We start from the raw sequence: 26,610 nt of genomic DNA on the forward strand, positions 1-26,610 counted from the left end.
TGGAGAGGCTTTGGGATGGATAATGGAGCGGAGGGGGGGGGGGGGTGGGGACCGTAGGTGCAGTAGAACTCTCCGGAAAAAAAACGCAAAAAGAGGCACGGATCCATAAGCCGATGGCGGTCTTAACGTCAGTCTTCGATGAGGCCTGCGGGCGGAGCTGTCAGAGGAACGGGGAAGTGCTCCGAGATCGACAAGATCCCCTCTCATCCTCACAGTGGTCCGTATCCCACAATTCACCACTCACAGCAATCAATCAATCAATGAAATGGCATCGTTTCTGTGTACCGCATTTCGCAAAGGATTTGTCACGACACCCTTCACTGAATACCCAGGCCTAAACCCCAACAAAGCATGTCAGAGGTGACAGTGGCAAGGAAAAGCTCCCTGGTTGGCATATAGCAAGAAACCATAGAAGGTTAACGCATTAGGGTGAGCTCGTCCTCCTCAGGCCAGCTCAGGGTGTGGGTTCATAGGGACAAACATGGTCAAGTACATTTTCAGCCTGTCTAATCAGGGCTGGCTGTATGAAGCAGAACCCGTGGGGGTGTTCTTCTCTTTCTCCATCTCTCTCAGTTTCTCTTTCTCATTCCTCCTCTCTCTCTCTTGCACTCTCTCATTCTCCCCTTCTTTCTCATTCTTCCTCCTTGACCTCCTACTCTTTTTTTTCCAGGTTATAAAATAAACTGCTGATCCAATACTGCGGATAAGGCAGCATATAAAAAAAAAACACCAAAAAAAACAAAAAATTCCAGGTTATATTTTATTCATAAATGAGTTCCTAAAATAAAATAATAAATTCAGCGCAAGTTCTATTTCCAGAGGCTGAACCGCACGAAAACCGCGTTGGCAGACAGCCCGGCCGTGGCCAATCAGAAACCCCGTTAGAGCACGCCTCCTCACCGCCACCCGGCCGCTCCGCCATCGCGGCTCTGCGTCAGCAGCACGCCGAGCGCGTCATCGTCAGCGGCGGGAAGCGAGCCGGCCTGGCGGTTTTTAGATCCTGCCGCATCTGTGCGTGGCAGGCCCGGTGGCGGAGGCCTCCCCCTGATGCTCCTAGCTGTCCTTGTTCGGGCGCGATGTGCTGGCTGCCTCGTCCCCTGCAGTGCCAGGGCCAGCTCTGCAGATAACGGCGACTTTCATAACCGCGGGGAGATGAAGCGGCCTTGGGCTGGGTGGGGATGGTGTTGTGGGGCACGTGGCGGGAGGCTGTGAGGGGGAGGAGGGGGGGAGCACTGTATTTGGGCTGGGTGGGGATGGTGGTGTGGGGAGGGTGCGGAGAGGGGGGCGCTGTATTTGGGCAGGGCCCCTGTCGGTCAGAGCGCTGTTAATGCTGTGCATGAACGCAAACGCATTGACGCATAAACAGCATTAGCCCCTCTCACAGCGATATCGACGAGCTGCGCCTAATGTCTAGTCAGTGAGTCGGCCGCTGGGAGTGCATGGGCTGTTTCATCCACGGTCTCAGAGAGCTATTGATGTTCTGCATAATGTGCTGTCCAATTAGCATGGATCGCTAACTCCATACTGCACGCTGTCAGAGGTCAGAGGCTAACCCCTGGTTCAAGTGGGGTCTGAATGTGTGGCTCCCTCCCACAGGGCGACTGTTACAGTCTGCAGTGCTGAAGCAATGCAGGTTCCGGTCAATGTAAATTCAAATGAGATTAAATTCCATAAATTCTGGTCAGTGATTTCACATACGTCTGTACTGCAGTCTAAGTGCACGGGTCTTTGTTACAACACTGTGTTTTGTTTTACAATGTCTGTGTGCATATATGAGTGCGTGAAATAATTTTCTGGTTTTGATTCTGTGTGTGTGTGTGTGTGTGAGAGAGAGAGAGTTCTCTGGTTCTGAGTCAGTGTGCATCTCTCCTTCTTTGCAGAATGTTGACAGAGCTGATGAAACAGCCAGGGGCGGAGTCAGGCATGGATGGGACAGGGGGCCACGCCCCCATCGGGAGCAATGGAATTCATGGCAGAGGGCTACGCAACACCAATGGTGAGCTGGCCTCTAATTACTGACCAATGGCCATCCTGCTACGATTTCCCCTTTAAATAGGTGACCAATGGCCACTCTACCATGATATTCCCGTTAAATGAGTGACCAATGACCAACCTGCTGCAATTAGTAATCAATGAGTTGCATCACCATTGAATTGAGAGGCCATAGTCTGGGACCAGGAAATAAGCTGGATGCGAATCGCAGTAACATTGTTCATTGCTCATCTTGTGTTGCCTTGAAGGAAAGTTCTCGCTAAACCCAGCCACACGCTAATTGGACTTGCATTAATAGGGTTGGAACCGACATTTGACCTTTGTTGTTTAACCATGTTTTTCTCCTCAAATTCATCTCACGGTTTATTTGCAAGAGTATTTCGATGACGGTTCATTCGATGCTTTCGTGCACATGTTTTTTAAAGCAAGAAAAAAACGACGAGTAGAACTGACTGGACGAAGTTCAGGACAGATCACAGTGCAGCTTGGATTATCCAAAGCTTCCAGGAGCTTGTGACTCAAGCTAAAGGCTCTCAGACTTTGAGTTAGGTATCAGTGATTTTCACCCTTGCATTTCACTCTGCTTCTATAAGTGGGGGCTTTTCTGGGACTAAATCCCTAGTGGGGTACTCATTAACTGTAAATGCATCCTCCCCCTCAGACTCACTCACACTGCCTGATGCGCACAGGGAATTCTCCTAAAAGGCACTGAAGGACGTGCTTATGGCATATTCCTGACATCTCCCCCGTCCCGTGCTAACGGAAGAACTGGAGGCCGATTCCCATTTAACTGAGACTCTGCCGTCAGTGTTCCAGTCCAAATTCCACTGACAGTGGATTTGCAATGAGGTGCTATGGAGAAGTCTGTCTGTTGGCAAACTGGACATATTTAGAGTCTTATTCAGTTTATATCTCTCTCTTACTCTCTCCACCCCATTTCTATCTCTCTTTCTCTCTGAAGGGGGGGGGGGAGTATTTGGGAGAGAGTGAGTGAGAGAGAGATAGAGAGTGAGAGTGTGAGAGATGAAGAGAGAAAGTGAGAGACAGAGGGGGTGAAAGATGGAGGGAGAGTGAGAGAGATGGAGAGAAGCAGAGAGACAGAGACCGGGTGAAAGATGGAGAGAGAGATGGATAGAGAAATGGAATGGGGGTAGATAGAAAGAGGCAGATGGAGAAAGAAGGGGACAGATAAGTGAAAGAAAGAGATAAGAGAATAATGAGGAAGAAAAAGAGAGAGGCAGGAGAGCGATAGAGAGAATGATAGTGAGGAAGTGATGTGAGGAACGAGGGAGGAAAGGGAGGAGGAGGGCCCGCAGGCGGGGTGTTGCAGGGGCTCCAGCAGCCCCCGCCCCCAAAGTGATGGATGCCAGTGTCAGCGCGCGCCGCACACTGCTGTCGCCGTTATGACAGTCAACGCACTGCGGCGCTCAGACTCTCCGCCGTAACAGGGACTCCACAGGGGCTGGGCACTGCGATGCCACAGGGGTTTCACCGCAGTGTACAAAACACAGCACTAAATATACAGCCCTGTGGGAGCGGCCAGCAGGCAGCCCACAGCCCAACGAAACGCAAGCACAGGGGCCGCCGCGTGAGCATGACTCTTAATGACACAAACTTGGCCTGAGTCTGCATGTGTGTGTGTGTGTGTGTGGGTATGTGTGTGTGCATGGGTGTGTGTGTGCATGTGTGCATGTATGTGTGTGCGTGTGTGCGTGGGGTGGGGTGTGGTGTGTGTGTGTGCGTGGGGTGTGGTGTGCTTGTGTGTGTGTGTGTGTGTGTGCGCGTGTGGGCATCTGTGTGTGCATGGATGTGTGTGTGTGCGTGCGTGAGTGTTTGGGTATGTAGGCGTGTGTGTGTGATTGTGTTTGCGTGTGTATGCATGGGTGTGTGTGTGTGTGTGTGTGTGTGCGTGTGTGTATGTGTATGTGTGATTGTGTGTGTGGGCGTGCACATGTGTGTGTGTGTGTGTGCGCGCGGGTATGTGTGTGTGATTGCGTTTGTGTTCATGTGTTTGCATGTAGTTCACTGATACGTATAAGAGTATTCACAGTCCACTTCCTCTGAATGGTGTTCTAGCCTTTAGAGGACACCGTTATCCCAAAGTTTTCAGAACCATGGACAGCTCTCCCACTATTTTCTAAGGAGTTTTCCAGTGCTTAGCTGCAGAACTGAGTTTAGCATGGAAACCCTTTTCCATTTCCTAACAGTGAAGACGACGATGAAGCAGATATTTAACACCTTTTTTGGTAATGAGATTTTTTGCTGATTTGTTATGGCAAGTACTCAACAGGAATGTGTGCAGATTTTAAATGTACTGGAAGCATATGAATAATCTTGGAATTAGAGCCACCAAGAATGCCATTATAACCAGTGTTATGTGTGTATCTGTGTGTGTGTGTGCATGTGTGTGTGTATGAGTGAGTGAGCGTGTGTGCTTGTGTGCGTGTGTGTGTGTGTGTGCATGCGTGCATGTATGTGTGTGTGTGTGTTTGTGTGTGTGCGTGTGTGCGTGGGGTGTGGTGTGTGTGTGTGTGTGTGTGTGTGTGTGTGTGTGTGCGTGGGGTGTGGTGTGCTTGTGTGTGGGTGTGTGTGTGTGTGCGTGTGTGTGTGTGTGTGTGTGTGTGTGTGTGTGTGTTAAGTGGAAACGTTTAATCATTGCTCTGCCACTCCCCTCCCCCATACCCCTCCTCTTGACCTCCCCATCTGTCTTTACAAAGCCAGAAGCACATCAACCCCTCTATAACACACACACACACACACACACACACACACACACACCGAGGTGTCTGCAGGTGGCAGTCCGTCTGCGCAGACAGCCCTTGCTGCGTCTGCAGGTTTACACGTTAAGCCCAGATGTGCACAGAGCTGCCATCAGCCCAAAGCCTGTAAGCCCGGCGCCGTTTACGGGCTTTAGGAAGACAGCAAAGAGCGTTTACCAGAGAGCAGGACAGCACACCCGTCCTGCTGACAGCCGTCAAACCCCCGTGCTTTTCGGTTTTTTAAAGATCTGGGTTGATGATCCATTACTGCAGATGACACTGATAACCGCTGCGCGTTTTTAGCCGCGTAAATGTGGTGAAACGCTGAGGCGTCGAAGCGGCGGATCGACGGCCTCGCTCCCTCTCCGGGCCGGATGGGGACGGCCGAGCGACCGGCCGGCAGCGCGCACGTTTTAATCGACCCGGAGCTTCGACGCGGCGTTGCCCATCAGATCCGGTCCGGATCACGCGATGGGCCGGGTGGCGGTCGACCGCATTGCGCATTAACGGAGCGCGGCGGGTGTGGTGACATTAGGGTGGTGCACACCAGCGCTTTCCCTAATCCCAAAATAATGAGCAGCGCCCTCTCAGGCCAGGCCCAGAAGGGCGGCTGCCCACACATTAGCACTGGCCCCACACACCAGCGCTGGCCCCACACACCTGCCGGCTCTGGCCCGATGACAACCTGATCAGCCAGATGGGAGAACTTGCCCCAGAATGCTGGAGTCTCCCTGGATTGCTCTGCAGGTGAACACACCCCAGATTGTGGGGTGTACAGAGTGGTCAAAACCGCGCCCCACTTCACCCTTTTGTTCTCCTGCAGGGCAGGCAGGATCCCCACAGCCACAGACTGATCCTCACAGACTGATCCACACAGCCACAGACTGATCCCCACAGACTGATCCCCACAGCCACAGACTGATCCCCACAGTCACAGACTGATCCACACAGCCAGATCCCCACAGCCACAGACTCAGTGTTGGAGAGGGAGGTGCAGTGAGGAAAATCAAGAAGGCTGATACTTCATTTGATGGTTCAGCAGATTCAGTCAGGCACGCCGTCCATTAAAAGCAACAGACCCTGGAATGCTAATGCTGCGGTAGCAGCTAGCAGCAGGTGATCCGAGAATCCAGATTTAAGCCCGTCAGTCGTGAAGCACGTTTCAATGACAATGACAGAGTCGATCTGTCTCTAAGCCTGGAGGCCCAAAAAGATGGTCGATTCTGGTTCATCTCGCCGAACGGGGCAGCAGCGTGATGGAGGGGAACAGGTGTAGTATCGATGGCTATCCACAGACCAGCGCAGAAAGCCAATCAAAGCGCCACGACTACGGTAGAATGACAACGAAGCCGCCATCAATCAAAAGGGCTGTCCAACTTAAAAAAGAAAAAAAAAAACATGGGAGGAAGTGATCTTCAAAAACAGGATATGGACAGTTAAGGCGCCTGGAAAGACAACGCCTTGCGGAACGGCCGACCGGCGCTTGCGTCACATCGACCGTATCGATCGGGCCTGAGATGTTCGGAGAGACGCAGGCAGCGCAGCAGGAGCACTAATGTGACCGAGGAGGTGCCGCTCACGCCTTCGTCTGGAGACAAACGACGGCAAGCGCAAACAAACAGACGACACGCGTCCCATTTCCCCAGCGCTTTTAAATCGCAAAACAACATGTCGCAGAGAAGGCACTTTATCCATCAATTTCACCTACTTAGCCCACCGAGGAGAGAGAGGGAAGGGGGGAGGGGGAGAGAAAGAGAGATGGAAAAGAGAGATATACAGCGGAAGGTGCAGAGAGAGAGACAGAAAGATAGAGAGATAGAGAGAAGGAGGGGAGGTTTGGGGTGAATACTGTAAAATGAATAGAAGTGAAAAATAGAACTGGAATTTACTCCTCCCCGTTCAGACATGTACTCTTTTGTTTACTCTCTCCCCTGTCCCTCGCTCTCTCCCTCTTTCTTTCTGTCTCCTCCAGTGAAACTGAAAGGTCAACGGATAGAATACATACAGAGGGAGGAAATGTCAGGCATGCCACAGGGCTGTGCATCTGTGTGTGTCACAGGATGAGAGTCCGTGTGTGCGTGTGTGTGTGTGTGCGCATAGTGAGTTTATGCCTGTTTATGTGTGTGTGTGTGTGCGCGTCATACTGGCTGTAGACCAGCCATACCTCCACATTAGCTTGTGTTTGTTCTCCATGTAAACGCGCTTGTGCCGCTTGGTTCCCTCACACACGTGTCACATGACCTCCGCACGGCTAACGTGGAGCGTGTGCGTCAGCGAGCGAGAGGAGCGCGTCTTTCCCGCGCGGCGCGTCTTTCCCGCGCGCTTCCGTTTGTCTCTGCGCCTCATTCCGAAAGAGCCTCCTGACAGTGAGGGGGGGGGCAGAGCTTCATTAAATAATGACAGAGGATTATGGCGCAGAGATGGAGGGAACGGGACAGTACATTACACCTGACGTGCACCGAGAAGCACTTAACACAAAGACCGGCGTCCCTCCCCGAACAGCACTGCTGCTGCACATTAAAGAGCCTCAGAACGGCGTAGAGGGAGGGCGGCCACAAATCACAGCCCTGAACGCAGCAGCAGGAGGTATGGAGCGAGGGAAGGAGGGAGGGGGGGAGACGGAGAGAGATTATAAGGAGGGAGAGAGGGAGAGACTGAGAATGAGAGAGGGAGAGAGAGAGGGAGGGGAGGGACGAAGAGAACAAAAAGAAGAGCAGGACAGAGATAGAGAAGAGAAAGGAGAGAGAGACATTAAAAAGGAGAGGGGGAGAGAATGAGAATGAGAAAGAGAGAGAGAGAGAGAACAGATTCAGCTGACATAAAGAGAAAGTGACTGTTATTCTCTTTGACAGGTTAGCAGCTGGTCACCGTGATATACTTTCCTCTCATCCTCACCTTTTTCTTCTTTCTCTCTACACATCTCTCTCTCTCCCTCTCCCTCGGGGTCCACAAAGATACTTGCAGCTTGACTGTTACACTTGTCAATTACAAATCTGTGAAAGGACTTGTTAACCCCCAGACCCACCCCTCCCCCCTGCTCCACCCCCCTCCACTCGCCCCAGGTGCAGTGACCCAGTCGGTCACAATGTAAATCAGGTTGTTGCTGGGAGATACCATCCAAGGGGGAAGGGGGGGTTGGTTGTGGGCTTGAGAGGGTTTGGCTTGCGTTTGAAGGTCAAAAGATTGCAGCGGTTTAATGGGTCTGCAGCGTAGCACCAATCAGCGTCTGAAATGGGGCATTGGTTTGAGCCACCGTCCACTGCACCAGATCTGAGCGGATGTCCGCAGCACGTGGAGCCCATAGACGCCCCCGACTCCCGTACCCCGTGCAGACACGCTCCCACGTCCCCCAGCGGGGAACCGTGTGGCCTCAGAGCCCTGGGAACACCCAATCCTTGCGTTTCACCTACACGCACTGCGCTACAGCATGTCAGCACGCCAGCGCGTGCCTACAGACCAGCAGCCCAGGCTAACGTGCTAACACCAGCGCTAACTCCAGCGCTAACACAAGCACTAACATAAGTGCTAACACCACCGCTAACACCATGACTAACACAAGCGCTAACAAAAGCACAAACACAAGCACTAACATAAGCACTAACACCAGCCACAGCTTTAGCAGGGCAGACAGACTGTAGACAGGGACTGCGCTCCAGCCTCCTCATTATCGCCCCACACAAACAGGGGGACCTGCTTACCCTAAAGCAGGGGACCCCCAACACAGACTTTGTGAGTCAGTACGCTTTCTGTGCTCCACTTCTCTCTTAAATGCAGCCATATGTAACATGTATCATATTTTAAAATTTGGCAATAAAGCAATTTTTCTAGATATGAGAAATACCTGCATGTCTGCTGACTGGTGCAGTGCTTGGTCTGACTGCCAGTGAAGGGGGATAAAGGAGAGTAATTTCACATGAAGCTTGCAACCCCCTGTCTGGCGAACCACTGCGTTAAGGCTTTTGACGTCAGGGGAGGGAAATCAGACACAACAGATCTCGCAGTAGTATGCAGCAAAAGAGGACAGTACTGTCTTCTTGGGGAAAAATAAGATAAAACACTGGGAACAGTGACCTCCTTCCCAAACACAGGCTCCTCCCAGTCTGTTACTGAGGAGGGAAACACACGGAAACTCCTTCTGCTTAATGGTACAGAGTTTGGCTAGTCCTACTGCCTCTGCCCCCCTCCCCCTCCCCCTCCCCCCTCCCCCCACGACCATGGCACGAGTCCCAAAGTTCTCCACCGGCCGTGGCAGAGATCTACACTAGCGTTCCTGGAGGTGATGTCCGCACATTTGTGCCAAACGTTTCAGAGAATGGCCGAGCTGGAAAGAATCAGGCTGTGCGTCAGCGATGCGATTACGCAAATGTACTCCCTGGCAGAAATTAAAATGCATGTAGCCTACATACATATAAATGTGGAAATGGGACGTCACACTGGACGAGCAAAAGACGGTTTATGCAGCCTTTCTTTTCCCCCCTGGACGCATACACGGCCCTACCGAAGAAACGAACCGGAGGGTTGGGCAGGTTTTTGAAATTTGCTCATTTATCCTTCGCCATTTACCGGAGGCTCTTGTCCAGAATGGCGTATGCAGCTCGCGTTCTTCACACGGAGCCCGTTCACACAGCTGTGTGCTTTACTGAAGCGGCTCGGGTGAAGCACGCTGCTTACGGATGCAACAGCAGCAGCCCGCCTGGGAACGGAGACCTACCTCAGAAGAGCCGCGAGCGTAAACCCCCAACCGCTGCTCTACACCGCCGCCCTATCTTCAATCTGCGGCCAATTCAAGCACCGAAAACAAGGCGTGTGGATTCCTCAGCCAGCCAATGACTTTAATAAATCACTTAATGGTAGAACCGCATTAACAACCAGGAGATGCTGTCTTGGAGTCTAGCAGTCTGACTGCACACCACTTCTACAGGGCTTGAAGATGCTGACAGGGAATGCTAAGAAGGCTTCTCATTCGCAAGGTCCAAATCTGATCCCCAAGGTGGAATCCCTGGCCAATCAGGGACATTAATCGATCAGTGAAGCTCTGCCGTGTGTCTGTATGTGCGGAATATGCGTTTCATCATGTTCGAGTGTATGTAAGTGTCGTCATGTAGGCCAGCGTTTCCCAACTGGTGTGCCGTAGAATCCGGTGTGCAGACAGGAGAGGTCAGGTGTGCCGTGTGAAAAATCCTTTTTAGAAAGTGTAAAAGCCAAAAAAACTTAAATTAAGAAATACCATCCACAATAGCCAAAATAAAAGTCATTAAAATTAATGTTGCTTAATTTACAACCCTGAAAGAATATTTCGGCCAAGCGCTGAAGCATCACATCAGCCTCAGTGTGTCGCTAGCTTTTGAGCGGCGTGCCTTGCAATTCTGAAAATTTGGAAAGAGTGACTCAGAAGGAAAAAGCTTGGGAAACACTGATGTAGGCCACGCACACGTGTGAGCGTTTGTGTGTGTGTGTGTGTGCTCATCTGCGTGTGTGTGTATAACAGTACATTGGCCCGTGCCCTGTTGAGTGTCACAGATATGGCTTCTGAAGTGGCTGGCGGTGTGTGGCAGTGACATAACTGCTACAGTGCAGGAGAACATGCTGGCAGCGAGGAGGCCTAACGATGGAGCTTCATGTGGGGGGGGGTGGAGCGGGACAAAAACTGCACTGTAGGTAACACCCCCCCCCCGTCAGCATTTATTAACCATCAAATTACATCACAAACACAACTGGCCCTGTTTCCAGAGGGGGTGCGGAGCGCCCGGGGCTAATGGAACGGGCGGAGACTGTGTAGCGCCGCGGCGATGGCTAAGGCTCAGTACACGGCGAGAGCCGTCGGCGAGTTGCGTAACGCGTCTTCAGCAGTGCCCGCCCTCCCGCTCCCACCCTCGAGTGGCTCTCATCTCAAAAAGGCTGCCTGGTCATTTAAAAAAAAACAAAAAAAACGGACGAATTAGCGTTCGCCGCGGCGCGCTAATTCGCGCGCTAATAATTTTGCAGAGTTGCGGTTGTACGACTTCTAAGAAATGAAAGAGATCTAAAAAAAAAAAAAAAAAAAAAATGGGTCTACTGTCAGCACAGCCCTGAATGACCTCCCTGTTAAATCTGCCATTTTCTGTATTTTTCCTGAGATCCAGATAGTGACAGGAAAACGATTAGGCAGCCGACAGAGTTAGCACTATCGCACCATCGCAGGTTGGCATCGGCTGTTTTCCTGCTTGGATGTCTCCCTTAGCGACGGAGCGCCTGAGGAAAGGTCTCAGCTGTGCCGCCGGCTCTCTCTCTCTCTGACACGCACGCTGGAGGGACGGCGTTAGGCCTCACACGCGCGCGCCAGTCAATAATTAATAATCTCAGGTCTGGGGTGCACACCTGCGGAGTGGACGCTGAATCCCTGCGTCGATATCCTGACATGGGAATCCATAGCCGGGAGAACACGGGCGTGTTTTCCCCTCCGAAGTGCAGCTCGTAATTATCCATCGTCTACGATAGAATGTGCGAAAATGCATATGGAAATGTGATGAGATTAAAGGTCAGGCACATTCATTTTGTGCAATTTAAAGCTATTTTTAGGGAAGATGATTTTTTGGAGATGTTAAAATATGCTGCATAATCAATCGTTGTAATCAGATGCAAGAAATTTGGGGAATTGTGTCCCACAGGGCTTTCCACTTATAAAACCCAAATGGTGATTATACCCTTTCAAGCAATCAGCTCTTTAAAAAAAATGCAATGCTCTGCTTTTCTATAGGTTTTTAAATTCATGGTCCAATATAAAGTCCAATGTTATATCCGATTTTAAGAATCTCCAACTTGGGCAAATAATAAGCAGGCCCTCAAATAAGAAGTGGGCCCTGGAATAAGAGGTGGGCCCTTGGGTAAGAAGTGGGCCCTCAGATAAGAAGTGGGCCCTCGGGAAAGACACACCCCCTCATTCCGACATCTTACAGCCCCACGCCATCATCACAGCCGCCACTAACCATCAGGGGACATAAGGTGGGCGGGGGGTGAAAATCCACTAATTGCATCGACAGAATTCCCTGGCACCCGTCCCGGCCACCGCAGCAGGCCACGGTCCCGAAAGTGGGGCTCCGGAGCCAGGACGGGCGCTGAGCGCAGCGTCCGCCGGCCTGCCCATCGATCGGCCGCCTCTCGCCGTGGCAACGCCGCGACACCTTGGCGAACGCCGTGTTTGTCTGCGCTCAGGAGGAGAAAGAGGTTAAGAACCAGTGTTGTCAGGGGCAATTTGTTCTGTTGTGTTGCAGCAAAGCAAAGCCGCCCAATCACCTGGTGAACAGCGCAGCCTGTAAAAGAACACTGCACTTTTTCTGGCTCCGCATCTTTGCCTCTCTGCCTCCAATGCAATTCAATTTAATGACGCTTCACTGGCAGAACAACTAGAGCAAGCTTTCCACATACAGAACACACGCATATTGGATAAAAAGTTAACGTTTTTCTTGAAACCTCAGCAAGAATTATAATATTAGTTGTATTGTTATTATCATTGTATAATATTGCACCTTCATCATCTTCTGTGATTTATTAGTCATACTCTGATTCTCCCTCTCCGCTGTCTTTCCTCCCTCTCTCATTCCATCTCACAGACCTCTTCCCCGCTAACTCTCCTCCATGTGCAGTTTGGTGCAATAAGCTGATTATGCCTGGGAACGGCTCACATGCTCTCACACTGAGGATTAGGGCCCCGGACTGCAGGCACCAGTACACTGCAGAAACTGCCTACCGTCTAATTTTATAATTTACACTCACTCCCACACATACACACTCAAACACGCACTAACGCACACACACACACACACACACACTAACGCACACACACACACACACACACTAACGCACACACACACACACACACCACACACACACTAACGCACACACACACACACACAGACCACACACACAGTGCATTAAATTATGGCCCATATAAGTCTATTCCCCCTCAGTGCACTGTGTCTCTCTCTCTCTCTCTCTACCAGTGCAAGTCAGAAATCATCAGGGCTGATTCCTGCTGAGGGATCCTTCCACCACAGAAACAACCCTGCAGGACTGGCAGTTTAGATCCTTCTCTACATGCACACACACACCCAAACACACACACACACACACACACACACACACACACATACCAAAACACGCATGCACACTCACACCCACATCCAAATACATATGCATGCACACACACACACACAAACACACACACACACTAAAACGTGCATGCACACCCACACCCAAACACGTGCACACACACACACACACACACACCACACACACACACAGAAACACACACAGAAACACAGACACACACCCAAACCCACACACATACACACACTCACCCAAACAAGCACAAAACACACACACGCACACACACACACAGCAAGAAAGAGGGAAAGTGAGAGCAAGAGAGAGAGAAAGACAGATATGCCATAGAAGGATTAAGAAACAGGCATGTCTAAAATCTGGGACAGGTTGATGGCAGCTGAAGCACAGAGCAGCGTTCCCAACAGCGTCGACGTGTCTGTGCGCTCCGGAATATAAAATTACTGAGTGTCCTCAGAAAAGCCAGCACTGCAGTTTCCCTCAGAAACACAACCGAATTACAGTTTTTCACTCTTCCTAATGGGATGCCTCTCCGTGCCCTCCGCACAGGTTGGCCACAGGTAGCCCGAGCGCACACACACACACACACACACACGCGAGGTGACGATCTGCGGCGCACCCAGCCTCAGCAGACAGCGCATTAGAGGACGGACCCCGCTGCGAGACGGATGCGAGGCCGGCCCGCGCGATTCGCCGAGCACAGCGCACTGCCGCCGCCGCTCAGCCAATGGCTCAGCGGGACAGCCCGTGCCCGTCGGCACGGCTCCCGAATTATCGGCAGGCGCCGCGGCGCAGAAAGAGGCTTAAGCTCGAGCCTTCAGAACCGGGAGGAAATGTGAAAATAGGAAACGTCTGGAAAGCGTACCACTGAGAACGAGCATAAAAAGGAAAACGCTCGCGGTTTAGCGTTCAGATACTTTTGCTTTTGAGGTTTGCGACCACGGCTTCTATCCCAGCATGCACAGAGCTGAGAAGGGCGGCAATGCAACCCTGCCGCCACATGAGCCGCAATGGATTCTGGGACCAGGTTTCTGCATTGACTCTTTTTCCGACTCTCTTTCTTCTTTCCTAGATCACAACCACCTGAACAACGCCTCTCACCCCCCGCTTGGCCCAGCGATGGCGCTCTCTCACCCCCACAACAACCTCAACATGCCTGGGCTGGGCTTCAACAAGTACACCTCCCTCAAGGCTGTGGGTAAGCACTGCAGCTCGCCCGGTAACACATACATGCACACGCACACGCACACACACACATACACACACACACACACACACACACACACACACATAGACACACACACACACACACACACACACACACACATACACACACACACACACGCACACACACACATGCACACGCACACGCACACGCACACGCACACGCACACGCACACACGCACACGCACACACGCACACACACACATACACACACACACGCACACACATACATACACACACATACACACACACACATACGCACAAGCACACATGCACACATACACACACACACACACGCGGACACACACACACACACACACATACATTACATACACGCACATACATATACACGCATGCACATCAATACTAGACAGGACCCAGACCTTCAACAGGAGTGAAATGTCAGTGGTGACAGTTCGTTTTCTGATAGAAAGACTGAGTGACATCATCCCCTCCTGTGGTGAAGAGGATTTAAGGCTCAAGGCTGCAGTGACACACACACACACATGCACACACACACATGCACACACACACGTGCACGCATGCACAGCAGATATATCCAGAAAACCAGTAGAGGCAAAGATACTTGCCAATGGGCACATACATACATCGGTCATTACCAAGGGCACATTGGTGCTTGTTCAAAGATATTCAATATACATATCCACCAACGTATATACAAACAGACAGGAAGCACTTAGACGCCACCGTCCGCTTTCACATATTAGAATATCAAACTCAGTGAAAAGCCAACATTGTTACATAATTCCTTCAATAACCTGGCTCGATTATGCAATAAAACGGAGGCAGCCTGGGGAGCCCTGCTCAGCGGCCACGCCCATTTTATACAAACATCACTAAATTTTAAACTCTCAAGCCTGTAATCTCAACAGATCGCATTGCTCCACACCAAGGAGAAATGCTTGCTTAAGATGGCTTTTCTGACATTAAAATGAAATGAAAATTTGAAAAAGAAAAAGAAAAAACCCTTTAATTAGGTGAAAATATGTTTCAGTCTGAGCCTTCCTAAAACATTTGGCTAATCTGATGAGGGCCACCGAGACATCAAAATATATTTTTTCTTTATTTGTGCGTAAGCACAAACAAACCAACTTCTGTTCAACCGCTAATATTAGAAATGAAAAACCTCACAGAGCAGGAAGTGCGAGGGGTGGTAAAATGAGAAGGCGTTATCCGATCTGACTCAACCCCACCGTATAACGAAGCGTGTAAGGATTTACCCAATCAGGACCTGGAACCACACAGCGAGAAATAGTCAATTTCCAGCGTACGTCACCGCTGCTCAAAACATCGCCCGATTCGGATTTAGAATTTTAAACCGCCTGCAAAATGAGTCGTTGGAACAGCGACAGTGAAGGCGTAGGACCAGATCTGTGAGAGGGGGTTCGTGTACAGGGCGACGAGCTTTACCGTCACTGCCAGAGACGGAGAGAAAGCAGACGCTATCTCCCGTAGCAGCGACGGGGTACAGAAACATGAACTCCCAGTGGCCCAGAGGTTATTCCCAGGGCTAACGAAATACTGACGCTTCCCTATGCTTACATTTCTGCATGTCACCCGAGCGCTGGAAATCCCGGCGATGTTTGGCGGAGGCTGTGGTGCATTGTGGGAATGTTCGTTCGATAAAGTATGGGAACATGCACAGACTCCAGCCCCTGCTGAATACCTGTGAGCATACAGACACTGATTGAGCTGACAGATGGAAACACATGTATACACATGCAGACACACACACACACACACACACACATACTTTATCACATTCACACACACACACACACACACGTGCACGTATGTGCATATACATACACACACACACTTTTTCACATTCACACACACTTGTGCATATGTGCATACACACACACACACCATGTACAAACCTTCTTTTGCCCAACCCACTGACTTACCCATAAAAGGGGGCAATAAACAGAACTGTGTGGGCAAAGTCACAGAAAGGGCAGAAGGGAGGCGGGGGAGGAGTGGAGGAGAGAGGAACAGAGGGAGCGGGCCAACTTCTGCCAGGTGCAGCAGCAGGGCCTGGATCAGGACAGACATAATTAAATCTTAATCAAATGCTAACGACCTGCGAATTTCCGCTTGGGCGCGGGTAAGAGAAAGAGAGAGAGAGAGAGAAAGAGAGGAAAAGAGAAACCGATGCGGTAGCGAGGGTGAGAAATAGGATGGAGACTGTGACAAGTGCCCCGCTTATCCGTCATACATGCACACATTCCCTGCGGGGACTTTCCTGTACTACCTGTGCAAATCAGCAGTCATTGTGAGGACATTACACTCATTTCTCCTCCCGTGTCCTTAGAAGTCCTCTAAAGCCAGAGTTTTGGCCAGAATTCCGTGCAGAGCCCTGGCCAAAGCGGTTGTAATTTCTGGCCATGGTGAAGGCGCCATTATCGCCTGCGTGATATACACTCTCACTGTGGGTACAGCCCAACACACATGCGTGCAGTTAATCTACCCAATGCCATTCACTCCCACTCAAAAAAAATAAAATAAATAACCATATGTATGAGTACCAGCATACCTGCTCTGGCTCGACAGCTGCCATTTCTCCTCTCTGGAGCTCAAACCTGATCAACGGAGAAAGGCCTTGTGGGGGGGGGGGGGGACATTTATTAATAAATAAAATTTTAAAAAAACATAACTGAGAAAACAGTGAGCCAAACAAGGTTGTTAGTGTCTGAGGGGTTCGGGCTGGAGGCCACGGAGGAGCAACACTCAGGACTTCTGTGCTAATCCGACAAGACACTTCAGCCCAAGACTATTTTTACTCCGCTCAAATAAGTCCCGCTCACTTGTTAGCCGCGGTTGTTGCTTCTATGTGTCCCCCCCCCCCCCATTCAGAGATGTCTTCTCTCTGTCTCTTCTTCCTATTGTGGGCGGAGCTCTTTCGGATGCCCACTGGCATGCCTTGTTCTGTGCGGCCATCTTCAGCAGTTCAGCTTTCCTGACACCTGACATGAAATGTAATCATACTACGCTGGCCCACTTTAGAATAGCAAAATAACAATGTGTCGTTAGAGGATTTACCCTTGCAGAACGTTCCTCAAAAATTGAGTCTCCGGTTCAAGCGTAGGCAACCAGCCCTTACAGAAATATACCGTACTGTTTTGTGCACATATGGACTTGTAAGTCTTTTGTAAGAGCTAATATAGAAGTGTCAGAGATGTTTCTGGTTTTTGTTAAGTCCAAATTGCTCCAAAAGGACACACCAAGGCCCAAAGAAAGAGCCATAGATCGTATTTTTGGAGCAATACGGATGGAGTAAAATATATTTACTTATTTAAGAAATGCAAACTGCATTTTAGGTCCAACAGAATTTCTATCACAAAGGAACTTATAGCACACATAAACGGCTCAATCAAACCTACAGTGGCCAATTAAAAGCTCAACTGGAATGACAATTTACACGAGAGTCCCCAGGAGTATGTTTTACAAACACTGGAGTAATGACTGATAATGTAGCACTATTTATAACTAAAACTATACTACAGTACTGCCACCGATACGGTCTAATTTACACCTTATTTGTATAAAGAAGAAACACAGCTGCTGTTCACTAGATGTTTCCAAGACTGTACATAAGACAGGAAACTGAGAGGTGCTTTGTCTTGAAAAGGAAAGAGAATAGCATACTGCTAACACCTGTCTATCATTCTCTTCTCTCTTTGAACCCTTCCTGCATAGACACAAGCTCCAGAGACTACTACAAGAATTACCCTATGATTGACTATTCCCATCATCAGGCTCCACCTCCTACCTTCCAGCCAATAGCCTTCCACCCCAAGGACAAGCCCTTCCTCCCGCCGCCCGACATCCACGCCCCCCTGGCGATCACCATACCCCCCAGCCAGCTGGCCAAGCCCAAGATCTCCAAGACCAACACGCACCCGCTCACCTCCAGCTCGGCCTTCAAAGCCTGGGATCCCACCAAAAGCCATGCCCAGCAAACACCCTCAAACATGGGGCAGCCCTCCAGCCGCCACCAGGCCTTCTCCAACAGGAGGCAGTACAGCGTGGAGACGCTTCCGGAGCTGTTCTCTCAGCCCCTGGGGTACGGGCACACGTCGCACCCTTCACAGCACCAGAAAAACAAGGGGCTTCCCACCAACAGCAAGACAGAGGTGACGGTGTGAGAACAGGCGTTCCGGGAGAGAGAAAGAGAGGGAAAACGACTTCCGGCGTTTCGACGGGAGATGTGGAGGAGTGAGCGAGTAGCATTCATATGTGACCTCCCCCCCCAGATTTTATTACCTGTAATTATTAATGAACAGCACTCCCCCCCCCCCCCCCGCACCCCCCCACGCCCCGCCCCCCTTTCAGCCTAACAAGCCATTAGTCCACACTACCACCCCACTCCATGCGCTAAATCGCCCTCTCTCCGTCTTTCCCTGGTCCATGTTCAGTCTGGATTCTCTAGCCTCCCCAACGTCCCTGTGAGCCGGTCTCCCCCATGCTGTCAGTGTTTTGTGTTTCTGAGCCTGCCTGTTCAGAGCTGAAGACAACCACCACCACCACCCACCCCCCGCCCCCCCAGGACACCTCAACTCCACACCGGCAGGGACGATGCCATGATCCTGCCCTCTCTGATGAGCTTCCAATACGACACACCTGAAGGATTGCCCCTGCAAATCATATAGAAGAACGAAACAAATGTCTGGGTTGGGGGAAGGGGTGGGGGTGCAGGGAGAAAGGTGGGAAAGATATTCCCGAATCCACACCAGAGCTGCATGAGAGTGCGTGGGACCCGGGGCGGCCAGGCGAGCGGGACCCCGGGGGAAGAGAGATATACGCTGCCTTTTCAGTCCTGTCAGCCCGCAGAGCTACGATAAGATTTTTCCATTTTTTCCCCCTCAACTGGTCTGTGACGTGTGAAGAGTAAAGGACGTTCTGTACAGGTATGAACAAGGTCACAGAACACAGCTTTAAATCAAGCCATCGGTGTCAGTGAGGGGTAAAACAATTTGGGGCGCGGCCCACGGGCCAGTGAAGAGGAGGGCGACGGAGAAGATGAATCACCGTGCTCGTGTGGAGATCACTTCTGGCCTAGACTCGGGGTCACACTTAATCGAAGATGTCGTTGTTGGGGATTTGCGATCAGGGAATAGGTTAGATTAGGGAATAGGTAAGACTATTACTGAGCTCAGTCTTGGACTAAAGGCATTGGGGCCTACTGTTGACAGCAGCTGAGTTGCAGGAATCTGAACTGAAATATACAGTTTTATGGAATTAACAAGTGAGAAGAAAAAAACACTTTAAAGCTTGCAGAATTTTAAGTATGGTGCATGAACTTTGCATACATGATTATGACTATGATATTGACATTGACCTTTTGACATTTTGATGTTACATGTTTAGCATAAATGTATTGTTCTCCTGTATATAAAGGCTAGGAGCCATGCTGAGGCTCAGACGCTAAGGCTCAGGAGGTGGAAGAACTCTGTAAAAACAAAAGGATGACATTCCGGAGGCAGGGAGGAGTGCGATGGTCAGCCCAAACCGAGTGACACCACTGAGCCGTTTCAGCACCCAGCACCATTTCACCTGCATGGAATCTTTCGGAACAGTCTCCGCGGTTACACCGGTTGCATGTGCCGTTACCATGGTTCGCCGTGGTTTGGGGGTCAATGGTTGGTCGTAGTCCGTCCATGCCAGCACTCGACCTCGGTCTGCTTTTTGTTCTTTACCGCTGCGTGGTGCGGTAAAGTTTTCTTTTTTTTGGTTGGCGGAGGGTCTGAGCAGACGGGTGGAGCCGGTGCCAGCGATGCGTCTCCGGCAGTTTACCCAAAACGTACGGCACGCGTTCTGACTCCGCCCATCTGGCCCTCCCTTTCTGCAGACAGTGTGACTGATCGCAGAACCTTCTGGCGCTCGAACCCACACGATCCTCCAAGCTGCTCACAGGCGCACGACTCCCTGCCCCTGTGGGGGCGGGAAGGAGGGGGGGGGGCACAGAGGGGGGCGAGTTTAATTAATGACAGCGCACAGACAGCATGGCAGACGACCGTCTGATACAGTAGCATGCACGATCTGGGTTTTTGTGGTTAGGATATCGCAGTGCCTGCCGGACTCAGGGTGACATTTCTCTGTAACCCGCACAGTGCTGTCAGGACCATGGCACGACGGTGTTCATGAGACTGCATGACCACTTATGACATCCAGACGAGCTGTCATAGGGTCGCAGACAGGGCCAGAGAATTTCGGCGGCTGTCGCAGGCAGGTACAGGCGCACAGTATGCATGATTCCAATAGCATTACACTGCACCGGGTGTAATTCAGTCTCTGTGAAAAGCATCACTTATTTGATTAAAGCTGAGAGAAAGGATAGGAGCCTCCATTGTGGGTCTTCAAATGCCAAAACAATGTGGACTGGGAGGTCTTGTCAGCGCGCAGTCAGCCAGCGTCCATGTTGAATGCTTCTGTTCCTCCAACCAATCCCTTCGTGGGAGGTCCTGTACGGGATATGTCAGTGGCACAGCCTGGATTGGACACAAAGCAATACGATGTACTTTCATAAGCAATAAGGACACATCCGTCTCGGCTTTCAAAGGGGGATTACACTGGTCCTTCAAAGGTGAGCCAGAGCAGCCGAAGCAGAGCAGATTGCTAGACTCCTGACTGGGGAAAAGGGGAGCAATAGGACAGGGTTCCTGCTGATTGGCCGACTGGGATTTTGGGATGTTTCATGCAAACGACACCGCTGCGGTCAGGTAACAGACCGCCGCGGTGCAGCGGGCAGTGTGGACCGTGACCAGAGGAGGAAGGACGTCCCCTAAAACGGACCAATCGTCACGCGCTGACAGCCCTTTGCCCTCAGGCCTCTTTTTACCGTTTTCCATTTTGAAACAGAAACCCCGCCTCTTATTCCCACCAAACCCCCCGCTAACAGGCCAGCATGCCGTAGGTCCAACCAAGAACGCTGAGAGGATTTTTTTTGGGAAGAGGAGAAGAGAAAAACGAAAGAAAATGGCGATTAATTTAGAAAGCAGGGTCACGTTAGTTCTTGTGTGGGACAAGCTTTTTCGGGCTGTGGGTCACTAGGGATGGAGAAAACCCACTCATCTGACGAGGGCTGAGTGGACGGTACAGAAAAAGGAAGTGACATCATAGCTAGCGCAGGAAACGGACACGTCCTCTGTCATGAGGGAGCTGCCTGATTGGTTATTTGACTTCCTCCACACTGAGCTATGTACAGTGAGGGTTTCTCTTCAAGGCACTGGAGTGCAGTGATACATTCACTGATCACCTCCTCTGTTCTGGCTCCTTACGTCCATCATGGGGTCGCTGGTCCACACTGCCTCATCGTAGAACCGAGGAAGAAACGACACCGTACAACACAATGACTCCACGTGGAACTCCCCAAAGGAGCGTACTGAGTTTTTACTGCTCTGTGTGAAGAGCAGCTCGGGGAAACACCCTTAATACTGGAGCGCAAAGGGATCTGAACGTAACCGGGCATATAAACGCAAGTTTTTATCTTTAGCAATATATAAATATATTCTTTTTTTAAAATATTTTGATTGATGCATCAAAAACATAGCATTGGCAGATACAATTGAAGTGCTTCCAGATTCTGAACGTAAAACCATGCATTTGCTCCCGTCCAGCGATTTATCCTGCAGTGTTTGATGTCTGTGATTTTTTTTTTCCAGTTAGTGTGAACATATAAAACATACATGTATGTGTTCACATAGAAATTGTATTTTAAGTGTTGTAGGAGAGCATCATTTACAGATGAGACCAAATTTTGAATTTCTGTACAGCTATAATACAGTATGTGGTAAATCATGCAGTTCCAATGCTTTTGGTAGTATGTTCGATTGATGGACACTCATGTACATACTGTGCGATTTGCCAGCAAATGAACTTTGTTAAATACTTGGTTTATATAAGGGCTTTTTAAAATAACTGAATGCAACTTGTGTGTTTTATTTTATTTTTGGCAAGGAAGTAAATATTGTCTATGTTTAGGGTCAGTCAGATTGTAGTGTCAGAGTCTGTTAGCTCAAAGCTTCATTTCGGATTTGGCTGGGAACATTACTGGGTTGTTATCTGGCAGAAATATTTTGGAAAATTCTGATCTGAGAAAATTTTACATTTTTCTGACAAGAGCAGGCTAGACGCTTCTCCGTAGATGTGCTAAAAGAAGGCCAGTACTCTTACGCAGAAGCACATTGAAATACAAGTCAGGATTGAAGCTGCGTTTGATCTGTGAGAATTTAAAATGTCTACCTGAACCGAAAACAGACTAACAAAAAAGAAACGTGCGATTTAAACATCAAAAAGGCTGTGGGACGTACGTCAGTCCAAATGCAGACATTCCTAAGAACTCAAGGCATTTGGCACTTAACGTGGATTTGCTGGGGGAGGGGGCAGTATAACTACAGCTTCTTCTGTAATGATGGAAATGGAAAATAATCCCTCTAGCAGCTCTTAAAAACACTTTCTGTTTACATATGCATTTGACTATGCCATTCCTTATTACCAGTTCAGGGTAAAGAATAGAGCAAAAAAGTTAAATATTTACATTAAAAAATGTGTAAATAATGTGTACATTATAAATAAACATGTTTACACACGTATGTCCTGGGGGTTTTCAGTGGACGACATTACCCAGCTGTGGCAGAAACCTATTAAAATGAAAACACTATGCTAAGAGTAAAATTATAATGACAAGGGATAATTTGTAATATATGTCAAAATACACTGCACCAATTTGAAAACATGTCACACGTTGCCGCTATCCTATATAAAATGTTAAGCGTATACTGTACTTTGGTATTGTAAATTTACCTTTCTATAACGAGATTTACTGTACGCTACATGTACGCGAAATATGTAGCTTTGTTAAAATTGCCCATTATTGATGCGTTTTTAAAATGCTTAATGTTATTATGTTTTCACTTAATGAAAATGTTCTTTCCACGGTATGAAATGATTTTGTCGATAGAGAAATGACCTTATCTAATGTGGAGCTCATGGACGCTTTGCTATACTGGGTGTGGTTTGGGTTAAAGCTTTGCTGATCTGTTTGGGCCAGTGCACTACTAGCCTGTGGACCATACTGAAGATATAAAAATCTATCTTATTTTACATCCATGCTGTGGACAGCCTGAAAATGTAACATCTTTTTTGCATCATTTTTGCATGATATACTCCACAAACTCGACTGGACAAGTGTTCTGTTTTGGCAGGCTTCCCCATAAGTTGGAAAACAAAAGTGACCAAAAATGCGACAGATGTATTTTTTGAGATCGGCAAAACAATCTTTGAGAACCATTGGTGCGGGGGCAGGATATAAAAAGACGGACCCTTTACGACTAGGTGGCGTACAGGTTGGACGGAACGTCGTGTTAGAGGTGCCATGGTCAGGTAGAGATAAACCCCTGGTAGCGTAAAACAAAAGCAAAAACAACCACAGATGATCAATCACTTCGATCTGCCTAATTCGATCGGCACATTTACTGATAAAGAGGATGGAAATCGGACATTTAATAGAATATAAGCGCCACCCCTGATTGGCCGTGCCAGCCGCAGGTACGCCACAGTGGACTCAGCAGGCTTAAGGAACCAGGGGTTTAGGCAGAAGCAGGGCGGGCAGGACTACAGCACGGCCGCGTCTGTCTCAGAGCCGCCAGCGTACGGACACGCGCAGGTCCGCGCGGCGATTAGCGCACCGAACCCGCGGCCAGATGGCTCAAACGCCCTTTCAGGGCGCCGTTAGCTTAACCTTGAATAAATGTAATTTACCTGAGCCACTTCGGTTAAACAGTTTCAGCAAAAATGTAAATTAAAAAAAAAAAAACACTAGGGAGGGGGGGGGGGAAACAAAGTGTCAGAGCCCCTGGAGGAAGGTATAATGTGATGCTATTTAACATGCCACTTTAGTTAAAGCAACAGTTCCTGTCATAGAGCAAGGGCTGTGGTACAGTGCAGTACAAACGTACACACATGTCCCTCAGTCCACTGAAACACGCTTGTATCTCAGATGGTAAATTATCTTTTATGGGAGTACTGTCGACCCGGACAGTTGTCAGGAAGAGGTCACTGCTCTCGTTCTGCAATCTGGGTGATGGAGTTGGGGTAATGAATGTGACACAACTTCACTCGTATCGAAAACCCCCTGTACGCTTATGAATTACTGCAGCAATATTCATTAGATCGCTTGAACTCACCACAGAGAATTCAAGCAGGTGAGGGTGGCACATATAAACACTGAACAGTAGCAGTAACAGTATGTGGGGAGACAATGAAACCTTGTGTGACATCACACAAGAATTCAGTGTGGAATTCTGTAGTGCGTCAGCACTCGGCATGGCGCCACTGACACCTTGGCTGCACCTCCTACCGATCAGCATCCCCATCACCGTGCAGGAACACTGCTTTAAATTAATTGGCGAAGAACAGTAAACCTTCACCAACAACGTCATTTACAGTAGTGACCCAACTCAACCCAGATGTGTCTCGGCCAAGTATTGATTAGACCCAGCCCAGTTTAAGCTTCTGAGATTTCTAGTTGCCAGACTATATAGGGAAAAGGCCAATAAGGATGTTGAGGCTGATGAGGATGATGATGAAGTTTATGTTGTACCGATTATTATTTTTAAGGATAACAAGTCAAGTTTGTTTGACTTTTTAAGCATCTCTTTATAGAAACAACCTTACTAAGTGTTCTTTGTATAACTTGATTAAAAAATAAAAGTTGTATGAGAAAAATGATGCCGTTTTTTGTGGATTTGTGTGTGTGTACTCATCATTCTCAATAGCGTATGTGTGTATGAGTGTAAGTGTGTGTGTGTGTGTGTGTGTGTGTGTGTGTGTGTGTGTGGACGTGTCCTAATAAAGCAGTCACAACTGTGTATAAGTGTTTTTAACGAAGACAGCTAAAATGCCACAGATGTGTAGGTCTCTATAGTCCTTTCTAGTGTGTGTGTGTGTGTGCGTGTATGCATATCTATGTCTTTATAAACCTGCGTCAAACGTGTGCGCGCACCAGTATCTGCATCTTTGCAAAGCAGCATAGAGTGTGTGAGTACACAAGTCTTAAATCTCAAGTGTATGTGTGTATGAATATGTGTCTTCATACAGCATCTCAAGTGTGTGTATATGTCTTCATAAAGCTGTCACACATTTGTGTGTGTGTGTGTGTGTGTGTGCGTCTTCATGAGTCTTCTCAAAAGTGAGTTAAACGCAGCTACCTGGCAGTGGAGACGGAGAGATAAGAGGGAAAGGGATTGTGGGGCTGTGGTAAATAATGAGACAGACAGTCAGGGAGGCAGAGTGACATATCGAGCCAATAACAGGAATAACCAGGGGAGCAAATGGAGGGGGGGGGGAAGGACAAAAAGAGGGATGGAGGGGGGGACAAGAGTGATGCACCCAGAAAGAATGCAAAAAAGAACAAAAGAGAGAACAAAAAGAACAAGAAGGGAAACGGGAGTAACCCGGGTGACGTCAGGGCGGAGCCGAGATGAACCGGACGGCTGGCCACAGCAGCACCGCAATGCTAATACCGCTAATGCCCTGATTGATCGTGAGTTGTGTGACTGTCGGGGGCCCTGGGGCATGATGGGAAGGCGGGGGGTGGAGGGGGGGGGGGGTGCAGGGGGGTTTACGACAGCCAACAGCCTTAGCGGTTGGGGCGCATAGGCTGGTGTCATCCATTAACACGCCCCCCCCCCCCGCCCCCCGCCCCCCGCCCCACAGCCCCCTTTTCTACCACTGCGCATTGCCCATGATGGCTCTATCAATCTCTCTGCCCCTCCCTCCGCTCCCAGCAGCTGTCAGCCCAAAGCCAGGGAGGTCGCAGACTCCACGGAGAAACGGAGGGTGCAGACGGAGGAGACGAAATAGAGAAAGGAGCGCATAGACCGAGACCGAGCCGAACGAAGAACCGGCCGCGAACACCGCCCAGCAGCCACGGTACGGCGGGTTAGCCGCAAACAGGCAGTCAGCACCGAGGCCTGCTCCTTTGCAGGTATATGAATCAGGCAGGTTCCAGCGGGCTTTGGGCCGTCAGCTTCAGCCTGTCGGTGGCTCCATGTCGTCAGTAAGTCAGTGTGTCAGGTCTGGCGTCCGCCACATCAATCACGTTCACTGGGTAGGGGGGTGGAGTGGGGGGTGGAGCGGGGGGAGGGAGACAGAAATTGATAGAGACTTCATTAGATAGATGGATGGATCGATCATCCCATTCCACATGTATAAACTCAATTAAACTGCAGCCTCGCGAGGAAGCGCAGTGTATATATCTGGCCGGATATTCTCTCCCATGACAGAAGGACTCCGCACACTTATTCTCAAGGGCCACACTGCCCTCTGGTGGTCTCCCAGAGCAATGACTGTTCCTCGCCTGCCCCTTTCTCACAATGAGGCCCAATTCACACAACAATTTATATCTCGTTTCATCCTCTTCCTCCTCTTTTAAAAACCGCTGCCATGTGCGGGAGGTTATGCAGTGTGTGTTACAGCTAAGGGAAAAAATTTTAGTGGGAGAATTTGCCCA

General features: G+C 49.7%; 1 protein-coding gene across 1 annotated transcript in view; it reads left to right on the forward strand.

The window, feature by feature from the left end:
* The window catches only part of LOC118216326 (protein shisa-8), a 35,398-nt gene extending 17,024 nt beyond the window's left edge, over positions 1–18,374 (forward strand). Inside the window, exons 2-4 of the mRNA XM_035397417.1 lie at positions 1,881–1,996; positions 13,924–14,049; positions 17,796–18,374. Of these exons, the coding sequence (XP_035253308.1) occupies positions 1,881–1,996; positions 13,924–14,049; positions 17,796–18,244 (691 nt within the window). The 3' untranslated portion in view covers positions 18,245–18,374. The remainder of the gene's footprint in view (positions 1–1,880; positions 1,997–13,923; positions 14,050–17,795) is intronic.
* The last annotated feature ends 8,236 nt before the right edge of the window (positions 18,375–26,610 follow it).

Source organism: Anguilla anguilla, chromosome 17 (genome assembly GCF_013347855.1).
Source record: "Anguilla anguilla isolate fAngAng1 chromosome 17, fAngAng1.pri, whole genome shotgun sequence".
Lineage (NCBI taxonomy): Eukaryota > Metazoa > Chordata > Actinopteri > Anguilliformes > Anguillidae > Anguilla > Anguilla anguilla.